Consider the following 21457-nt stretch of genomic DNA (forward strand, 5'->3'; position numbering starts at 1 on the left):
AGAGGGGCTAATATTAGGGAGAGGAGATTTATTAGTGAAATTTCCCATTGTGAACTTATGTGATATGCAGCCATGTGCTAGACTCTTTTGTAGCTTATAATAATAATAATAATAATAATAATAATAATAATAATAATAATAATACATACATATATACATATACCAAGGCACTTCCCCCAATTTTGAGGGGTAGCCGACATCAACAATGAAACAAAACGAAAAAGGGGACCTCTACTCTCTACGTTCCTCCAGCCTAACAAGGGACTCAACCGAGTTCAGCTGGTACTGCTATGGTGCCACAGCCCACCCTCCCCCGTTATCTACCACAGATGAAGCTTCATAATGCTGAATCCCCTACTGCTGCTACCTCCGCGGTCATCTAAGGCATCGGAGGAAGCAGCAGGGCCTACTGGAACTGCGTCAAAATTGCTCGCCATTCATTCCTATTTCTAGCATGCTCTCTTGCCTCTCTCACATCTATCCTCCTATCACCCAGAGCTTTCTTCACTCCATCCATCCACCCAAACCTTGGCCTTCCTCTTGTACTTCTCCCATCAACTCTTGCATTCATCACCTTCTTTAGCAGACAGCCATTTTCCATTCTCTCAACATGGCCAAACCACCTCAACACATTCATATCCACTCTAGCTGCTAACTCATTTCTTACACCCATTCTCACTCTCACCACTTCGTTCCTAACCCTATCTACTCGAGATACACCAGCCATATTCCTTAGACACTTCATCTCAAACACATTCAATTTCTGTCTCTCCGTCACTTTCATTCCCCACAACTCTGATCCATACATCACAGTTGGTACAATCACTTTCTCATATAGAACTTTTTTTACATTCATGCCCAACCCTCTATTTTTTACTACTCCCTTAACTGCCCCCAACACTTTGCAACCTTCATTCACTCTCTGACGTACATCTGCTTCCACTCCACCATTTGCTGCAACAACAGACCCCAAGTATTTAAACTGATCCACTTCCTCAAGTAACTCTCCATTCAACATGACATTTAACCTTGCACCACCTTCCCTTCTCGTACATCTCATAACCTTACTCTTACCCACATTAACTCTCAACTTCCTTCTCTCACACACCCTTCCAAATTCTGTCACTAATCGGCCAAGCTTCTCTTCTGTGTCTGCAACCAGTACAGTATCATCCGCAAACAACAACTGATTTACCTCCCATTCATGGTTATTCTCGCCTACCAGTTTTAATCCTCGTCCAAGCACTCGAGCATTCACCTCTCTCACCACTCCATCAACATACAAGTTAAACAACCACGGTGACATCACACATCCCTGTCTCAGCCCCACTCTCACCGGAAACCAATCACTCACTTCATTTCCTATCCTAACACATGCTTTACTACCTTTGTAGAAACTTTTCACTGCTTGCAACAACTTTCCACCAACTCCATATAACCTCATCACATTCCACATTACTTCCCTATCAACTCTATCATACGCTTTCTCCAGATCCATAAACGCAACATGCACCTCCTTACCTTTTGCTAAATATTTCTCGCATATCTGCCTTACTGTAAAAATCTGATTCATACAACCCCTACCTCTTCTAAAACCACCCTGTATTTCTAAGATTGCATTCTCTGTTTTATCCTTGATCCTATTAATCATTACTCTAACATACACTTTTCCAACTACGCTTAACAAACTAATATCTCTTGAATTACAACACTCATGCACATCTCCCTTACCCTTATAGTGGTACAATACAAGCACAAACCCAATCTACTGGTACCATTGACAACACAAAACACATCTTAAACAATCTCACCAACCATTCAAGTACAGTCACACCCCCTTCCTTCAACATCTCAGCTCTCACACCATCCATACAAGACGCTTTTCCTACTCTCGTTTCATCTAGTGCTCTCCTCACTTCCTCTATTGTAATCTCTCTCTCATTCTCATCTCCCATCACTGGCACCTCAACACCTGCAACAGCAATTATATCTGCCTCCCTATTATCCTCAACATTCAGTAAACTTTCAAAATATTCCGCCCATCTTTTCCTTGCCTCCTCTTCTTTTAACAACCTCCCATTTCCATCTTTCACTGTCCCTTCAATTCTTGAGCCAGCCTTCCTTACTCTCTTCACTTCTTTCCAAAACTTCTTCTTATTCTCTTCATACAAATGACCCAATCCCTGACCCCACCTCTGGTCAGCTGCCCTCTTTGCCTCACGTACCTTGTGCTTTACTTCCACATTTTTCTCTTTATATTTTTCATACTTCTCTACACTATTACTCTGTAGCCATTCTTTAAAAGCCCTCTTTTTCTCTTCCACTTTTACCTTCACTCCATCATTCCACCATTCACTGCCCTTCCTCATGCTGCCTCCAACAACCTTCTTGCCACACACATCACTTGCAATCCCTACAAAATTTTCTTTTACTAACTTCCACTCATCCTCTAAATTGCCAGTTTCTCTTACTTTCACTTCGTCATATGTCATTTTCAACCTTTCCTGATATTTACTTTTTACACCCGGTTTTATTAGCTCTTCAACCCTCACTAGCTCCCTTTTACATTCCCCTACTCTATTCCCCCACTCTTTTGCTACAACTAATTTTCCTTCCACCAAAAAATGATCAGACATACCTTTAGCCATACCCCTAAACACGTGCATGTCTTTCAATCTTCCAAACATTCTTTTAGTTATCAACACATAATCCATTAATGCCCTTTCTACTACTCTTCCATTTGCCACTCTTACCCATGTATACTTATTTTTATCTTTCTTTTTGAAAAAGCTATTACTTATCACCATCTCTTGCACGACACACATATCCACCAGGCTCTCACCACTCTCATTTTCACCTGGTACGCCATACTTTCCAATGACACCTTCTACCTCTCCAGTGCCCACTCTAGCATTTAAATCACCCATGACAATTACATAATTCCTTCTACCCAGTACTTCTACATACCTAGTTAATTCATTCCAGAACTCATTCCGCTCTTCTTCACTTTTCTCACTACCTGGCCCATACGCACTGACAAACGCCCAACATTCCCTACCCAACCTAACCCTTACCCACATTAACCTAGATGATATCTCCTTCCATTCCACTACTTTACCTGTCATCCATTCACTCAGCAATAAAGCCACACCCTCTCTCGTTCTTCCCCTTTCAATCCCAGACACTCTCCAGACATTTCACCAAACATCACTTCACCCTTTCCTTTCATCTTTGTCTCACACAAGGCCAATACTGTACATCCATCCTTCTACTTCTAAACATACTTCCAATCTCACATCTTTTACTCTCTATCGTACTACATCCACGCACATTCAAACACCCCAAAACTAGAGTGTGGGGAGCAGTCACTCTCCCCCCAGCTCCATCTCTTTGTTGCTGTCTCACAGGATGTATATACAGGAGAAGGGGTTCCAAGCTCCCTCGTCCCGTCCCTTTTAGTCGCCTCTTACGACACGCAGGGATAACGTTGGCGCTATTCTAATTTTTATATGCCCCCGCGGCCACAGGGGACATAATAATAATAATAATAATAATAATAATAATAACAATTAACAATACTAAAAATGATAATAATAGTAATAATAATAATAATAATAATAATAATTATAATGATAATAATAATGAAGATGACTTTATCCTGACATCACCATATGTATTACCAAACATGTTTTGATGTATACCGACGTCAACGAGGCGAAGTGGTTAAACTATTCCAAATTATCTCAGGTTTTTAAGGTCTGATTTATACAAATAAAAGAGTCATAAATAATTTCTTACCTGAGGACTAAACAAACTGTCATCACTCATAGAGATGAATTTTCCGCCTTTAGCTGATATTTCAGCTTGAGTTCCAAAATTAAATTCATCTCCATTATTGGCATCAACTTCTTTGTTTTCAGGCTTATTGCCTCTTGATGACTTGAATGCTTCTTGTATAAAGGAACCTGATCCAATTTCTTCTACAGCATTGTTAAAGGCAATCTTATCACTTTCAGAAATATCTGAAAAGATATCAAATGAAATAAGGCAAAATTTATATAGTAAGTGTGAGCACTAATGAAATCCAATTGATAAAATGCTAGTTATTGAAATTCTGTTTTCTAAAGTATCATCTTCTTTTACTAAACAAAGCAATGAAACTAAGCAAATATTTACCCTTGCCTACTTCCCTCTGGTGATATGATAACATGTTTCTGCATCAATAAATATTTTGCCATAAGTGCCCATCAAACACTTTATTTCATAAAAATATTCCCAAAAAATCACTGCTTCATCCAAGACAAAGGAGATTTATATCTGAGTGAAGGCAGGTTCTGGGTGTAATCGCAAGTGTGTACAAAAATCAGATAGCAAAAACGCATGCATAGGATTGGTCAAGCAAATGTTCAGTACTTAGAGAGCCATTCACCTTGCTTACTAGTGCCAGGAGCTGTCATAGTAAAGATTTTCTTACAGCATACTGACAGTGATCGGGGAATGCTCTTGCAGTTTCTATTCATAAAAAGGTGATTTCTACATAATTTCTACGTAAAAGAAAGTCGTCTAACATGAATACATTCTTTATGGTATTAATATTTTAAAAAGGAAAAATTTTTCACGTAATTTTCATGTTTCATTGCAAAGATATTCTGCTTACACCATGGAAAAGTTCAATTATTCCTCAACGTAATGGAATAAACTATAAGTTCATATCTGTTAAAGGTTGGGAGTTCCAAGGCTCAGAAAAAGTCTCTCTGCCAGTGTGTAAATTGTGCTTCTGCATGTCATTGTAACATAAAAATGTAAAAAAAATGGCCTAAAAAGAAGGAAAAAAACAAACTCTAGCAATCTTACCTGGGAAGACTTGTCTTGATGTATGGGACTCCAAGGGAGGAGACTGAGAGAAAGGCTGGTCACATGCACACTGCTTTCACACTGCCAACCATACCATAAAAATCAAGACAAGAAATTCCCTGTCCCGGAGGAACTGGAGAGGTCAGACAATAGCTTGAGCCACTACCAAAAGGCAAAGAACAAAGGTGTCCAAGGATTTGTGCATGAACTCCCTCAAGTAAAAGGCCATAAAGGTGGTCTGGCGTTTCCAAATGCCAGCCTTCAGCACTTGGCCTACTGCAAGATTTCTCTTGAAAGAGTGTGGGGGCAATGCCCCTGGTCTCGTGAGCTTTAACCCTCGCTGATGCTTGGACTCGAGGAAGTTTCATACGCCTTGCGGATGGTTTCACGGATCCAGAAGGATATCGTGTTCCTCGACACCTCCCTCTTGGCTCTGCCGGTGCTAACGAAGAGTCGTCGAGATTCAAGTCTGAGATGCCGAGTTCGCTTAAGATAGCGCCGAGACACCTGAACCGCCACTCGCCGCATCTAGTAAGGAAGGAATAGTGAAGGCCTCGAACCTGGGATCGTGGATCGCTGGGTTCTGAGTCTTGGCCACGAACTCTGGCACAAAACTCAAGGAGATCTCCTTCCAACCCTCTGCATGAGTGACATTACAAGAGAGGCCGTGTAACTCCGCGACTCTCTTCGCCGATGCTAAGGCTAGCAGAAAAACAGTCTTAAGGGTCAAGACATGCATGGCTCAAGGATTCGTATGGAGCACGAGTAAGAGACCCGAGAACTAGAGTAACATCCCAGTGGGGAACTCGAAGTTCCCTTGGGAGACACAACTGTTCGAAGCTCTTAATGAGCATAGAAATCTCTGGGGCGTTGGAGATTATGCCCTTCAGACGGAACAGCGTTGCAAGGGCAGACCTGTACCCTTTAATGGCAGAAACTGAAAGCAGCTTCTCTCTGCGAAGAAAGACTACGAAGTCTGTGATCTGAGTCTGAGAGGCTCCGACCAGAGAGATACCCCTTCCACTACACCAATCACAGAAGACCAACCACTTTCCCTGGTAGACTGAGGAGGAGGATCTTCTAAGGTACCCTGACATCTCTCTCACAGCAAGTCGCAAAAAGCCTCGCATTCTGAGGAGATGCTGGATAGTCTCGCATGCGTGAAGTCTGAGCAACTGCACCGCCCGGTGGTACCTGCTCGACAAGGGTTGCCGAAGAAGACTGGGCCAGTGTGGTAGCTCTCTCGATGCCTCAACCAGGAGCGACAACAGATCAGGAAACCACTCCATGTGTGGCCATAGTAGAGCAATGAGAGTCATCCTGAGTCCTGGGGTTACTAGGATACGGGACAGGACTACACAAAGCCAGCAAAAGGGGCGAAACGCGTAGCAATCCAGTCGATCCTAAGGATGTTGCAGTGCGTCCTCGACCGCAGCCGCGGGATCTAGTACTGGAGAGCAAAACACGGGAAGCTTGGCGTTGTGCCGTGTTGCGAATAGGTCGATGCATGGTTCTCCCCAGAGGTCGAGTACTCGACTCTCTACCCAAGGGTGAAGAGACCATTCTGCCCCTATTACCGGGTTTCTGCAACTTAGAGAGTCTGCCAAAACATTTCTCTTGCCTGGAATGTACCTGGCTAACAAGGTTAGGTGTTGACTCTCTGCCCATGGAAACACCCGCCTCGTCAATGGCTGCAAGGGACGTGAGAGCGTGCCCCTTTGCTTGTTGACGTACGCAACCACGGACACGTTGTCGCTCATCAGCACTACTGAGTGCTCTCTCAAACGAGCCTGGAAATGAATAAGTGCTCTCGAGACTGCCATCATCTCCAGCACATTGATGTGCAGGTGTTTCTCCTCTTCCGACCACACACCTGACACGACTAGGTTTCCCAGGTGTGCACCCCAACCTTCCGTAGATGCATCTGTGAAAAGACGGAACTGAGGTGGAGGAGGGTTTATGTGAAACCCTCTCATGAGGTTTCTCCTTGTTTAGCCACCAAAAGAGATCCTCCCTTACCTTGCGTTCCATGAGAACTGGATGAGAGGGAGGATCGGTGGCTGCCGACCACTGCTCCTTCGGACACCACTGAAGGGAGCGGAGATGGATCCGCCCGAAAGGAACGAGCTTCTCCAGCGAGGAGAAGTGACCTAGAAGAGCTTGCCACTGGAGGGCTGGAGGTTATTCCTGCAACAGGAACGGCTGCGCAACCTCTCTGAGTCTGCTGATCCGTTCTTCCAAGGGAAAAACGCGAGCTGCTGCCGAGTCGATCAGCATTCCCAGATACTTCACCTTCTGGTTGGGAATGAGGTTCGACTTCTTGTAGTTCACCACGATCCCCAGATCGCGACAAACTGCCAGAAAGGTCTCGTTCCTGAATCAACTGCTCCTGCGAGGGAGCAAGAATCAGCCAGTCGTGGAGGTACATCAGTAGGCGGATCCCCCTCAAGTGGGTCCAAGCTGCTACCATCGGGAACACTCGCGTGAACATGTATATGAAAAAAATCCCAATTTCCTCTTATTCATTGAGAGCTTTTCTCTACCTGAACAGTACACATATCATCTGTACTATAAATGAATTTGGTGGATACATAAGATGAATATTCTGAATATAGCTTGGCTGTTTATACAAATTTGTTCAAAGACCTCAGTGCAAAAAAAGGTTGAGCAAAATTTAATAGATGTCAGAACAAAATAGGCTAATGTAAGAGGCAGTTTGAAAACAATAATATGAGGCCAATAGAGCATTTTAAAAATCTCTTGAGTATGGAAGATAGAAGAGAAGCAAGTCTTAATGAAACAAGAGTGGAAAGGTTTCAGCTAAGCATAAGCCTTTGTGGAGGTAAATGTTAATGTAAGCATGACAACTGAAGGAAACTTAATAAATCAGAACTTCATGAGATTTCCATAAAGATATTGTAGTAGTGATGATATTCTGCTTACAATCACAATTTTACTACCTTACATGATCAGTTTAACAAATACACTCTTTTAACAGTCATACTTGTGCTCTTTCAAGCAACCTAAGTCTTCCTGACAATACAAGCAATACACAGAAACAATTACAGAAAATTCTGTCCAGTTACTTTTCCCCGCTATTATGTCTCCTCCTTTTTACTCAAACCATGTATATTCAAGAATCTATGATTTAGTAGTCTATTCCTTCTCTGAGGAAGCCTAAATGAAATTAATAGGGTTTTCACAGAGATGCTTCTTACCTATTTCAACTACTTTCTGCTTAACTGGAGGGGGTGATGGTGATTTTACTTTTTCTTTATTTTTCTCCACTTCTTTCTTTTCTCGATCTTTTGTTGATCCTCTACTACTGTAATCTCTATCTTGGCTGCTTCTTGCTGATCGGGACTTGGAATACCTACTGCTTCTTTCTGATCCAGAACTGAAAAAAAATTTGCCGGTCATCAAATATGGGTATATAACTAAGGGGCTGAACAAAATTTATGACTCCTTTTTCAAGTGTACTGTACTTTCTAAAATGAATGATTTACTGTGAATAGATTACTATTTATGTGTGCACTAACCACAACCCAGAAGGGTAGAGAGTCCTTTTCTTATACAGTTATATACAATATTTCTAGTAAAAAAATCCAAATTAACAAACCTAGAGCTCCTTCTCCTTCGCTTATGCTTTGATCTTTTATGCTTTCGACTAGATCTGTCCCTTGAGCGACTTCTTGAGTAACTACGCCGACGTCGGTGACGATCACGATCCCTACTTCTTGAACGAGTCCTAGGGAAACACATAAAATAAAATATTGTTAATATATCATTCAAATACAATATAATCTTACTACAATGGACCTTTCACTAATATACTGCATTTTGGTAAAAGAATGATTTGTAATAAAAAAAATATAATTCAATAAAAATAGATATGATGTATAAGTGTGAGTGCACTATGTAAAAGTGTAAGTGTTACACAACCTGGGAGCGGATGCTACTTACTATTGTGTATGAGCAAGGGAGATACAACAGCCTAATTTGACTTTTGCATTTTGCTCTACAGTACTCTCCTTTATGAAAGAACTTTAACTAATGCACACAACGATTTCTATTCACTTTCTGGATTCATTCTCGTATTAATATTATGTCAGAAAATTAGTAGTCTTGAAAGTAAAGAAATGCATTTTAGTAAAAATAATGAACTGTGCAAACTCACAATAGAGTTAAAAATATGTAGGCCAAAAGTTGAAGAATAAGGTTACTAATAAGAATAAATAGATGAACCTCTAAAATGTACATGGCATACATGTATTACGTTCGTATAACATTTTATAGTACAGTACGAATGGAATGATAAAAATTCCTGTAATAATTGATATAAGGTAGAATATTCTATATAGGTTCTAATTTTATGCTCAGAGTGAGGAGTGATTCAAGTAAAAGTGTTAGCCATCAGCCATCATACTGATTACTCTCTCAACGAAAAAGAATTTTATGCAATTGGGGAACATGGTAAGAAATGTAAACATGACATCATTTACAAAGACTTTCTTATCATTACACAAACATCAAACAGGTCATCATTGGTAATTTTGGAACCACATTACAGTCAGTTTCAACCATCATAGAAAAATTCAGAAAGCTCTGTTCACTTACAAGTGTTGTAGTTCAGGGGTGACTTTTATATGATCTGCCCAGTTTTTAGGTTCTAACTTCTACCGTATTCGTTAACAATTACCTTTCCATGCAGCAAGACAGTCTTAAGAGTCAAATCTTTATTTGATGACATCCTCAAAAGCTCAAACATGGTATTATTGAGGAAAAAGGTCATATCCCACTCTGGGGGTCTGAGATCCTGGAATGGGAAAGACTGTTCGAAGCTCCCCATGGGAATGACAACTCTTAGGAAGCAAAGACGTCTATACCCTTCAGTCAAAAGCCCTTACAGCTGAGCGGTAGCCTTCCGTGGCCACAACTGAGACACTTATCTCAGCAAAGGAAGACAAGGAAATCTGTGATCTATGCTAGAGAAGAGTAGGCCATAAGGCCAGTTCTCACAGGACTTTAACCTGAAGAACAAGCAGATTGGGATACCACTCAGCATAAGGACATCTGGGAGCTTTCATGGTCACCCTAATTCCTGGCATAATCAACACTGTTGATCCCAAGCCAAATCAGGCTGAAAGGCGTAAACATCCAGATGATCCCTAAGGTGTTGGAAGTCATCTTCGAACACAGCCCGTGGGTCACGAATGGTGCTATTAAAATTTGTTGTGGGTTGCAAAATAATAGAGTTGCTTTTTACTTTTACATTTAAATATTGTATTTTCATATTCTGTATACTGTATCTCATCTACCCTAATATTTTGTCTATGAATTATCTTCTTGCTTCAGACTTGAACAACACCCTACCCCTAGTAAGGTGTATACTTTATCATCAGCTAGTAATGAGAGCTAGTAATATTTAAGAAGGTCTAAACGTGATAGCACCTTACATCCCGGCCTGGGCCGTAGTGCAAGACCATGAACCCGGCCACCACGGAGCTGGGAACCAGCCGGGTGACATCCACCCCTCTCGAAAGAGAGGTAGTGTCGCTGGGAGACATAATCCTGTAACTGTGGCTGCCTTTCCTGGACTTCTTTGACCTCTTCCTCTTCTTCAGCTGAAGAACTCGGGTATAAAACCCCACTCACAAGTAACAGCAAAGCATATGCACATATGAATATACAATTATACATACATGTGTATTATAGCATATATCAGAAAGATTAATATCACAAAGACATCTATGATATGAAGTATATAATTTATAAGCCAAAAATCAGGGATTTATCAAGTTAGGTCAACTTTAAGAAATAAAAATTCATGAAGCTTGTGAATCTCTTTGCATAAGAATGCATTGAGTTTGTACATTCCATGTCATATATTTAAATTAACATAAAAACTTTCTTTTATAAAACTAGATTCTACAATATTTTTTTTCTAATGTGTTATTAAAATTAACCAATTTCTTTGTACATGATCAATTAGTTCCCAGGCTCGTCTTCTTCCCTCTCTCGAGCAGACAGGACACCAAAACTCCCCAGTCATTTTTTTGGTGAGAGACCAATGGGGGGGTGAGCCAGAGATGTATTGACTGACTGGCCAGGTTGGTTAGCCAGTCACAACAGCTGCTCGTGCCCAAATGGGGCAACACTCAGTCATGTGGGTTCAAAATTAATAGTGTGATCTTGATCACTAACATAAACTAAGGTTGCATTATTATCGTGAGCATATCTTACATTTTTCTTATACTGTACAATCTTCTTTTCAGGGACTTTACTTGATTGACCAATATAAAAATTTTTCACATGAATGACAGGTGATATGATATATTCATCATTTGGTAATTTCAGACAAATTCTTTATGAGTTTCAATTTGGTATTGTTCTTAAATGATACATTAACATTTTTTAACAGTTGTGGAATATCTTTAACATGACAAATTCGTAGATAATTTGTATTTTTCCTAACTATACAAACCTTAGCTATTTAATAGGGGTATTATTTTCGGCGTAGCTGAAATGACGAGCCATTAATTTTTTAACGAGGGTTGACTACCCACACCGCTAGTTAGTGGGGGGGGGGGTAAGGAGGGTAGCTTGCAGCCGCTCCCCCTCACACACCTGTGATTGAGCTCACTTTGCTTGGAGGTAGGACTTCAAAGGGGATAGGGCTGGCGGACAAGTTTGGTTAAATAGCTAAGGTTTGTATAGTTAGGAAAAATGACAAACTTGTAACAGAGTTTGTATTTTTCCTAGCATACAAACCCGAATTCTTTACTATAGGAGATATTCTAGCACGAGCTGGAAAATACAGCAGAAAAACCTTAACAAGGTCATTAACGACCAGGCAGGTAATTACCCACCTGTTAGTGGTGGGGGGACCGCTGGTCGGTAGCTGCTGTTTACCTTCAATCGGATTCTAGCTTGGACTGTCCTAGGGGGCAGTGATGGAGGGAAGATTTGTGTAAAGAATTCTGGTTTATATGTTAGGAAAAATACAAACTCTGTTAAAAGTTTGTCAGTTGTTCCTACACTTGATACAAACCCTTATTCTTTACTATAGGAGACTTAGTCTTGAGGCCAGGGTGGCCAAGGAGTTCCCTATTTCTAGGGAAGATAGTCCTCAGACTAGACTCTTTTGAAGCAACAATCTTACGTTAATCTTCTTTCTTTGTAGATGCCCATAATCTCAGTACGACTGAAGGTTTGTAGCTTCGAGGAAACAAATGTTTCAGGATGAAGTGGGTCAGGAACCTTCGACTCAGACTCCTTCAAACTTAGGATTCCCCCGACCTTGCAAAGGGGAAACCTCGTGACCATGAGTATAACTTATACCCTGTGAGAGGAATCAGACGAGTATCATACCTTATTTCCATTGGTGAGTCCATCTGAAACTGGATACAGACTAGGATCCCCAGATGGGAGGGAGGAGGAGACGAAGAAGATAGATGGATGTCCTTCTTAAAACCTAGCGTAACCCAGTATCCTCAGCCAATGGTTACTGTCCCCTGAAAGGGCGTAAGGTAGCTACAGCAACCGTTCACCTGTCACAATAAGCCCTATAGAAAAGGTGTCTAGAGACCTATGTGTCACATCGCTCAAATAGTGAGTGGTGAATGTAGATTGGCGTTTCCAGACCCCAGCACTTAAGACTTGGGAGACTGAGAGATTTCTCTTAAACGGCCGTGAGGCAGCCACTCCCCTAACATGATGGGCTCTGGGTTGTGCTGCCTCTGGGTCTCCGTGAAAAGACCTCGCAAAAACTTTCTTGAGCCTGAAAGGGATGGTCTTGCGAGAGGTTCTCTTCTTTTTTTCTGGCATGGTCTTGCGAGAGGTTCTCTTCTTTACCTTGTTGGTAGTAAGGAAGAGATGACGGAGACGTGGTCTGAAAGGTCTGGTGCGCTTCAGATATTCCTTTAGTGCCCTGACTGGGCATAGTAATGAGTGGTCTGTATCCTGTGTTACCTTATTGAGGGTGGAAAATTGAAATTCTCGAAATCTCTCATCGGTGGATGAAGGATTATGAGTCTAGCCACCAAGCACAGTACGAAGTTGTGAGACACTTCCCCCTCCCCATCCCTTAGAATGGGTGACGACGTAAGACCGGCCATGTAGCTCACTGACCCTTTTAGCCGAGGAGAGAGGTACGAGGAAGATGGTCTTAAGGTTCAGAGAGTAGCCTGAGGCCCTTAAGGGCTCATAGGGCAGACACTTAAGGGAACGTAAGACACGTCTCACGGTGATGGTTTAATCTCAACTGGGGGCCAAAATCACTCAAAACCCCGAATCAACCAAGGTGATGTCTTCTGAGGCGGAGAGGTCAACCCCTTTTCAGTCTACAGATAAAGCTCAAGGCTGAGCGATAGCCCTTGATCGCCGAGACTGAGAGGAGCTTTTCCTCACTGTGGTACAAAAGGAACTACTGATTCCTTCCTTTTGAGAACCCAATTGCTCCACATGGTCGCTGTTGTAGCAGTTAAGAAGTCCATTGTCTTGGCCCCAGCAGTTAGGACTTCCTGTAGGGACTGCCTGGAGTCTTGGTTTGACAAGTCCTCGTGGCTCGCGAGGTAGCCGACTGTATCAGACCACGTGTCAAGCCAGAAGGGACATTGAAGTCGCTTCCATTGCCGAGGCTTCTGTGACTGAGAAGAGCCTGGAAGAGTAGTGTCTCTTCGAGGATTAGCCCGGTGTGAGCCTCGCCGTGAGGGGATCCAAGATCAGAGGAGAAGGGTTGATGTCTCTGATCTCGGCGAACAGACCAGGTTTAAAGGTTTAAAGGTCGCTCAAGAATGGCAGAGGCAAGGGACAGTGACATTGCACTAGCAGTTAGGACAATGCCCTAGAGACTGACCATATATTATATGGTCAACGACCAAGCCTCCTCTCCATTCCAGCTAGGACCAGGGAAGGCCAGGCAGTGGCTGCTGATGACTCAGCAGATAGATCTATAGGCTCCCCCAAACCGCCCAACCTTAGCTCACAAGGATGGTAAGGTTGCAGGCACTAATGGCACTAACGAGTCTGAGCGGAACTCGAACCCCAGACTGTCAAACACCAGTCAGAGACGTTACCAATCAAGCCCCAGCCAGAAGATCAATTCTGGTCTTAGGGTTTGGGTTGGACGACATAGCCTGTCTAAGGCTGGAGCGTCAAGAGGTTGAGAAGACAGATGCAAATCGCCGAGGCATGAGATATTACACATAGTTCTTAGAGTCCTTAAATAGGAGGATTCTAAATCCCTCGACGGCAGCTCTCCCGAGGAATCCTCAGGCTGTGCTAATTCCTCGTGTGTTATTACAGGGAAAGTGGAGACGCGAGTAGCAGACAAACCTTATGTCTTACCCCTCGTATCTTTCTTATCGAAAGGGGAAGAACGGTAGAAGTCGGAGTGTCTGGAGGTAATGGCGAAGACCGTTGACGAGAGTCGGAAGACTCTGTCATAAGAGTAAAACTCTTTATGACGATGGTTGCGCGCATAGCGCTAATTGCGTGCGTGCGCGGACCCTCTGTGCTAATTGTTACGAGAGCCCGACGACTCAGCGTAACTGAAACTCGAAGGTTCAAAGTCGTGTGAACTCGTAAGTCCAGCGCGACAGAGGCCCGAAGGACTCCTAAGGTCATGAGAACCCGTAGGATCAACATGACGAGAGTTCAAAGGCTCCCTATCACGCCCGTTGAAAGGGTGATCGTCACGAGACCCCGAGGGGTCAACGTGAGGAGAACCAGTAGGTTCAAAAAGACATCTCCTTACAGCACGAGGGGGAGAACATCAGGGATGAAGATAACTCCTCCGCAGGGTAGATTTGTTCTCCCGAAGGAAAATGTCGCTTGAGACAAGGCTCTTGCTTCGCCCCTGGAGGAGAACCAAAAGCGTAAGGGGGAGGAGCGTGGATCAGCAAACTCCTACAAGTTTTCTCTCGTGAATGGGAGGAAGGTTCTCCGGAAGGAGATCACCTAAAACAAGCTTTCTCCCTGCTCTATGGGGAAAAGCGTAGGCGTAATAACCTCTCTCTCGCAAACAAGGGAGAAGTCCTCCCGTAGGAGGATACTGCCTAAGGCAAGATTTCTCCCCGCTCTATGGGAAAAAGTGCAGGCGTAATAATTTCTCTCTCGCGAACGAGGGAGAAGTCCTCCCGAAGGAGGACATCGCCTAAGACAAGCTTTCTCCCAGTTCTATGGGAAAAAAGCATAGGTGTAACAATATCTCTCTCGCGAACGAGAGAGAAGTTCTCCCGAAGGAGGACATTGCCTAAGACAAGCTTTCTCCCAGTTCTATGGGAAAAAAGCATAGGCGTAATAATCTCTCTCGCGAACGAGAGAGAAATTCTCCCAAAGGAGGACATCGCCTAAGGCAAGTTTTCTCCCAGTTTTATGGAAAAAACGTAGGCGTAATAATCTCCTTCTCGTGAACGAGAGAGAAGTCCTTCCGAAGGAGGACATCGCCTGAGGTAAACTTTCTCCCAGCTCTTATGGGAAAAAAAAAGTGTAGGCATAATAATCTCTCTCGCGAACGAGGGAGAAGTTCCCCCCGAAGGAGGAACAAGCCTTAGACTTGCTTTTTTCCCAGCTCAAGAGGAGAAAGCACAGTCTTCGGGGACAAGAGAGCAGAGGTAAAACTCATCGAGCTGTTCGCAACTCTTCACGAAGGAGGGAAGGTTGCTGAATGGCTGAAGTGGGGAAGCTTTCCCTCGGAAGGGGGTAGTTTTCTCACGCAGCCCAATTCCGAGGAAGGTTATCACACCCTCGTAAGGGGAGGTTCTCTAACCCCTGGAGGCGAACCTCCTGGTAGCAATCTATGTTTCCCAACAAGTTGATCAAGTTGCAGGTTGACAACGAGTGCTACCTCGTAACATGGGCAGCACATGAGCTGCCACATGAAGCGCAGGATAACGAACAGAGCGGCCGAAGCCCTCGGCATTGTGTTCTACGTCGCTGCTATCTGGGTGTTTTCTTTTAGCCTCTCTAACACGTTTCCTCTTTCCCTCCTGCTCTCAACCGAAGAGAAGAAGGGCCGAACCCCTGCATCTTCTTCCGAGGTTTCCGAGAGACTCGTAATCCTTAACTCATTAGGGAGCAAAGGAACTGGGTAGGTTGTCCTCTCTGAAAAACGAGAGCGAGGGAGTGACCCCGCGAGTGTATGACCAGATTTGCATATGTGGCGCTAATTGCGTGCGAACACCTTGTGTGACGGGAGTCTGAAGACTCTGCCATAAGAGTAAACTCTTGATGGTCATGGGCGCAGTGCTGGTTGAGCATACACGAACACTCCGCGCGACAAGAGTCCGAAGATTCTCTGTCATAAGAGTAAAACTCTTAGTGACTTGTTTCACGAGAACCAGAAGTTTCAGCATGATCATGTGTGCCCCTCGAGGTTATGTTGCAAGAACCCGAAGGGCCAGAGCAACAGGAAATGGAAGTTTTCCTTGTCACGAGACACCGAAGTGTCAGCGAGACTAAATGCACGAGAGCCCGAGGTTTCAGCAACTTGGGCTGCGAGAAAACAAAGGGATAGCGCACCGGGAAACCGAAGTTTCCTTATCACGAGACCCCAAAGGGTCAGAGATCGAGAAGTCGAAGGCGAGAGCGATCTTCTCTGAAGATAAGGAGTGAAAGCGAGGAGAAGCGCTCTATCTGACTTTTCTAGAGCGAACGGAGACCCTCAAACTATTATGTGAAGAAGAGAGTTCGAGGTCAGGACGTGCTTTGCCCTTGGCCGCGCTCCTGGGTTCTTAGATGATCCCTCGCAAAAGAAAGACGACAGCGAGGCAGAACGATAACGAGAGGGAGCGTCCTTCTTAGGTTTGTGCAAAGAGCGCATATAGTCTCGAGGCGAGACATAAGGCGAGGAAGAGCGAGAATGATGATGTCTCTTTCTATATCGCTTGTCTCTTCGGCGAAAACATCTAGGTGAAGGCGTAAACGGGCGCGCGGGAGAGTGTTCTCGCATGTCTGTGCCAGCCGTATGGCGCGCGTGCAGAAGAAAGTTCCCTAGCGCGCGGGCACACAGTGGATTCATGCAGGGCGCGCGGGAGAATGTTGGCGCGCATCCCTAGGAGAGGATTCATGAGCGTGTGCATGGCGTGTGCACATATCCTTGTGGATTCGCGCGGGAGAAGGCTGGCGCGCCGGTAAGCACTGGCGCGTTGATAAGGGTTGGTGCGCGGGAGAAGGCAGCATGGCTGACTTGTCAGAAGTCCTGCTATCAGTAGAAAGTTGGCGCGCAGGTTTTACCTGGCGCGTAGGATGGTGCGCAGTATGGCGCGCAGAAGTGAGATGTTGGGCACGTATGTGCACGTGCAGGAGAATGTTGGCGCTGGAGAGCGCTGGCACGTAGGAGAGCACTGGCGCGCAGGAGATTGATGGCGAGCAGGTGAGCGCTGGCGGGCAGGTGAGCGCTGGCGGGCATGTGAGCGCATGGCGCGTGATGAAGCTATGCTCTTGTTGGAGCGTATCCACATGTTGGTGCGTACGCTCTTGATGCCCTATGTTAGGGTAAGGAGGAAGCACTCTTCTTAAGTTTGTGACGAAAGCGCTTATAGTCTTGCGGCTAAACATCTCGTGAAGAGATAGAAGGCGAGGAAGAGCGAGAACGATTATGTCTCTTCCTATGTCGCCTGTGTCTCCGGCGAGAACGTCTGGGCGAAGGAGTGAGCTCTTCTTTTCCTCTTCTTACTCTCCCTCCTAGCCTCCGAAGAGGGCGAGGACGATGAAGAAGAGGAGGAGGAGGTACTGCGATGTCCACTTCTACATATTTAGCAGGGGGAGCCTCAGAACACCTATGACCTCTGTAGCCAGGGCTTAGGGAAAGAGGATCCACCTCCAGCGGCGACATAAAGGCGCCTGGAACACTTCCTCGTAATAGAGGACATCACATCTAACAAAGAAAAATGATTAATCAAAAAAACAAAAAAGAAAGGCTAGTCTGCCAGTCAAATAAAAGCAGGAGCAGCGGTGTTACCAATGCGACGGCTAGAATTCGATTGAATGTAAACAGCAGCTACCGACCGGCGGTCCCCCCACCACCAACAGGTGGGTAATTACCTGCCCGGTCGTTAACGACCTTGTTAAGGTTTTTCTACCATATTTTCCAGCTCGCACTAGAATATCTCCAATAGTAAAGAATGAGGGTTTGTATCAAGTGTAGGAACAAATACAAATTATCTACGAATTTGTCATTTGTTCCGTAACTGGAATACAAACCACGCTATTTAATAGGGGTGAATCACCCATTAGGAAGGGTGGACGTCCCAGCCAATCTGGCTTTTTAGATTTACCCGGGGGCTCCTTATCTGAGTGTGTTAGCACTCAAAGAATAAGAAGTCCCTGCGCCTCAATAAAACCTTGTTACGCAAGGTTCGCGGCCTACACAAGCTGTGTGTGAAGGTATGTAGAAATGTGACTCGTCCTAGAAAGTTATTCCGAGTTCTTTAGACGGAAAAACTGTGCACTAGGACTTTCCCAATGCCACCTCGTCAGGGTATGGGAACACAAGAGTATTAATCTTAATATTAGGTACACAAGGGAGCATGGTTTACCTGCAGTGGTTTGAGGTCAGCTGTGCAGAGAACCCAGGATGTTGCTTTCCCCAAGAGAGGGGAGAATGAAGAAAAGAATAAGGGCCAGTCAAACCTTTTCATTCATGCAGACTAAAACCGGTTAACAATGCCCTCAACCTTCTGCTACTTATCCAATAAGGAGCTTGAGGTTTTAAACCAGCTGTTGTGCAGCCACCACAGGACCGATAGAAAACGAATCGAGTCTCCTGTGGGTCACGTCTTGCAGGTAGTGGGATGTGAACGTTTTGATGTTTCCACACCCCAGGTTGAAGAACCTGCGTCACTGAGTAGTTTCTTTTGAAGGCCAGATACGTAGCTATGCCCCTGACATCATGTGCTCTGGGGCGACATGACGGAAGAGGGTCAGGATTCAGTGCAAGGTCAATGACCCTGCGAATCTATACTGAGATGGTGTTCTTGGTGACCCTCATCTTGGTCCTTCCTGTGCTGACGAATAGTGCAGGCACACGAGGACGGGCTGCGGCTGTTCTCTTGAGGTACAGCCTCAAACTCCTTAATGGGCACATTAAGAGATGGTCTGGGTCATCTGTTACGGTACGGAGACTAGAAATTTGGAAGGAGTCGAATCGAGGATCCGCTACTCCCGGGTTCTGAGTCTTAGCAATAAACTCAGGGACGAAGCTGAACGTTACCTCTCCCTTTCCCATTGAATGGGCGATGTCGTATGAGAGACTATGAAGTTCGCTGACTCGCTTCGCCGAGGCCAAGGCTAGCAGGAACACCGTCTTCCAAGTTAGATGGCGATCTGTTGCCTGGCGTAATGGTTCATAGGGAGGTCTCTTAAGAGACATGAGAACTCGAACCATGTTCCATGTGGGAGGTCTCACTTCTGACTGGGGGCAGGTAAGTTCATAACACCGTATGAGCAGAGAAAGTTCTAGCGATGAAGAAATGTCCATTCCTTTCAGTCTGAAGGCGAGGCTGATAGGCGCATATCTTCACGCATATACACAAGGAACTCTGCTATTGCTGGAATAGTGACATCGAGTGGAGAGATACCCCTTCCACGACACCAACCACTGAAGACTTTCCACTTTGCCTGGTAGACTGCAGCTGATGATTTTCGCAGATGTCCAGACATCCTAATCGCAACTTGTTGCAAAAATCCTCTCTCAGAGAGGAGATGCTGGATAGTCTTCGGGCATGAAGTCGCTACAGCTTTGTAGAAGATTTTGGTGTGTGGTTGTTTGAGTAGATCGTGTCGCAGAGGGAGTTCTCTTGGTAGCTCCGTTAGGAGTTGCAGAAGGTCCGGGAACCATTCTGGGTGATGCCATAGCAGAGCTATGAGGGTCATTGAAAGATTGACCGATGTTCTGGTCTTGTTGAGTACCCTCCTCATCAGACACCGTTGGAAAGCATCTTGCCAGAGAGCCTTGGGGTCTGGGACTGGGGAACAGTACAGCAGGAGCCTAAGTTCAGGGCCGTTGCGAAGAGGTCCACAGTCGGAGAACCCGAGAAAGTCAAGACTTTGTTGGCTACTAGATGATCCAAAGACCACTCGGTACTCACTATCTGAGATGCTCTGCTCAGGTTGTCGGCGAGCACACTCCTTTTGCCCGGAATGAAGCGTGCCGATAGTGGTATTGAGTGGATTTCGGCCCATCTCAGTATCTCTACAGCTAGATGGGATAGTTGCTGCAAAAAAGTACCTCCTTGTTTGTTGATGTAGGCCACTACTGTGGTGGTGTCGCTCATCACCACCACAGAGTGACTTGCCAGGTACTGTTGGAACTGTTGAAGGGCCAGGAATACGGCCTTCATCTCTAGGAGATTTATGTGGAGGTACTTTTCTGACTCTGACCAGAGGCCAGAGGTCGTGTGGTGCAGCACGTGGGGCCCCCACCCTTTGTTTGAAGCGTCCGACAACAGCATCAAATCCGGGGGGAGGACGAGAAGATCCACTCCTTTTCGTAGGCTCTCGTCTGCCACCCACCACTGGAGATCCGTCAGTTCCACAGGTCCCATGGGGATCTGGATGTCCGGGGAGTCGTACGCTTAATTCCACCGGGTCTTGAGTCGCCACTGGAGGGACCTCATCCTGAGGCAACCATTGGGAACTAGACGGGCCAGCGATGAAAAGTGACCGAGGAGACGTAACCACGATTGGGCTGGAAGTTCTTCTCGTCTGAGAAAAGATCTTGCGACCTTTCTCAGCCTTGTTATCCTGTTGTCTGATGGGAAGGCTTTGTGGAGATTGGTGTCTATAATCTTTCCTAAGTATACCAATCTCTGTGTAGGAAGCAGAGAAGACTTCTCGAGATTTACCATGATCCCCAGATCCTGGCAAAGCCTCAGAAGTTTGTCTCAGTGTTGAAGAAGGGTTGACACCGAGTCTGCTAGGATTAACCAGTCGTCCAGATAACGGAGGAGACGGATGCCAATCCTCTGTGCCCAAGATGATACTAGGGTGAACACTCTGGTGAAGACTTGTGGTGCTGTGGAGAGACTGAAGCACAGCACCTTGAACTGGTACTTTCTGTTGTCTAGGCTGAATCTTAAGTACTTCCTTGAAGACGGATGGACTGGGATCTGGAAGTACACGTCCTTTAGGTCCAGTGTGCACATGAAGTCTTGCGGTCTTACTGCTAGTCTGACCGTGTCTGCCGTCTCCATGCTGAACGGAGTTTGTTTGACAAACTTGTTCAGAGCTGAGAGGTCGATAACTGGTCTCCAGCCTCCAGATGCCTTCTTTACAAGAAAGAGTCGACTAAAGAAGCCTGAAGATCCGTCGAGGACCTCTTGGATAGCGTCCTTCTTCAACAGTGTCTAGACTTCTGCCCGAAGGGCTTGCCCCCTTGCCAATCCCACAGCAAGGGAGTTCAATGACACTGGATTCGTCGTCAGGGGAGGTAGAGATGTTATGAACGGGACGCGATATCCCAGACTGATCACGGAGATTCTCCAGGAATCGGCCCTGAGTTGCTTCCACCTGTTTGAGCAACTTTGTTGGCATCCCCCCTCTGGTGGACATGCAGGGGGACTGGCTATCCTAGCGTTTGCAGCCTTGGCTGCTCCCTCTA

General features: G+C 45.1%; 1 protein-coding gene across 2 annotated transcripts in view; it reads right to left on the reverse strand.

Annotated features, from left to right (window-relative positions):
- LOC137641429 (serine/Arginine-related protein 53-like) overlaps positions 1-21457 on the reverse strand; it is a 97025-nt gene that overhangs the window by 13680 nt on the left and 61888 nt on the right. For both annotated transcript variants that reach the window (XM_068373970.1, XM_068373977.1), the window contains 3 exons: positions 8474-8602; positions 8073-8251; positions 3799-4022 (listed from right to left, as the gene is read on the reverse strand). In XM_068373970.1, coding sequence (XP_068230071.1) covers positions 3799-4022; positions 8073-8251; positions 8474-8602 — 532 coding nt within the window. The remainder of the gene's footprint in view (positions 1-3798; positions 4023-8072; positions 8252-8473; positions 8603-21457) is intronic.

The sequence above is a fragment of the Palaemon carinicauda genome, chromosome 1, assembly GCF_036898095.1.
Source record: "Palaemon carinicauda isolate YSFRI2023 chromosome 1, ASM3689809v2, whole genome shotgun sequence".
In the NCBI taxonomy this organism is placed as follows: Eukaryota; Metazoa; Arthropoda; class Malacostraca; order Decapoda; family Palaemonidae; genus Palaemon; species Palaemon carinicauda.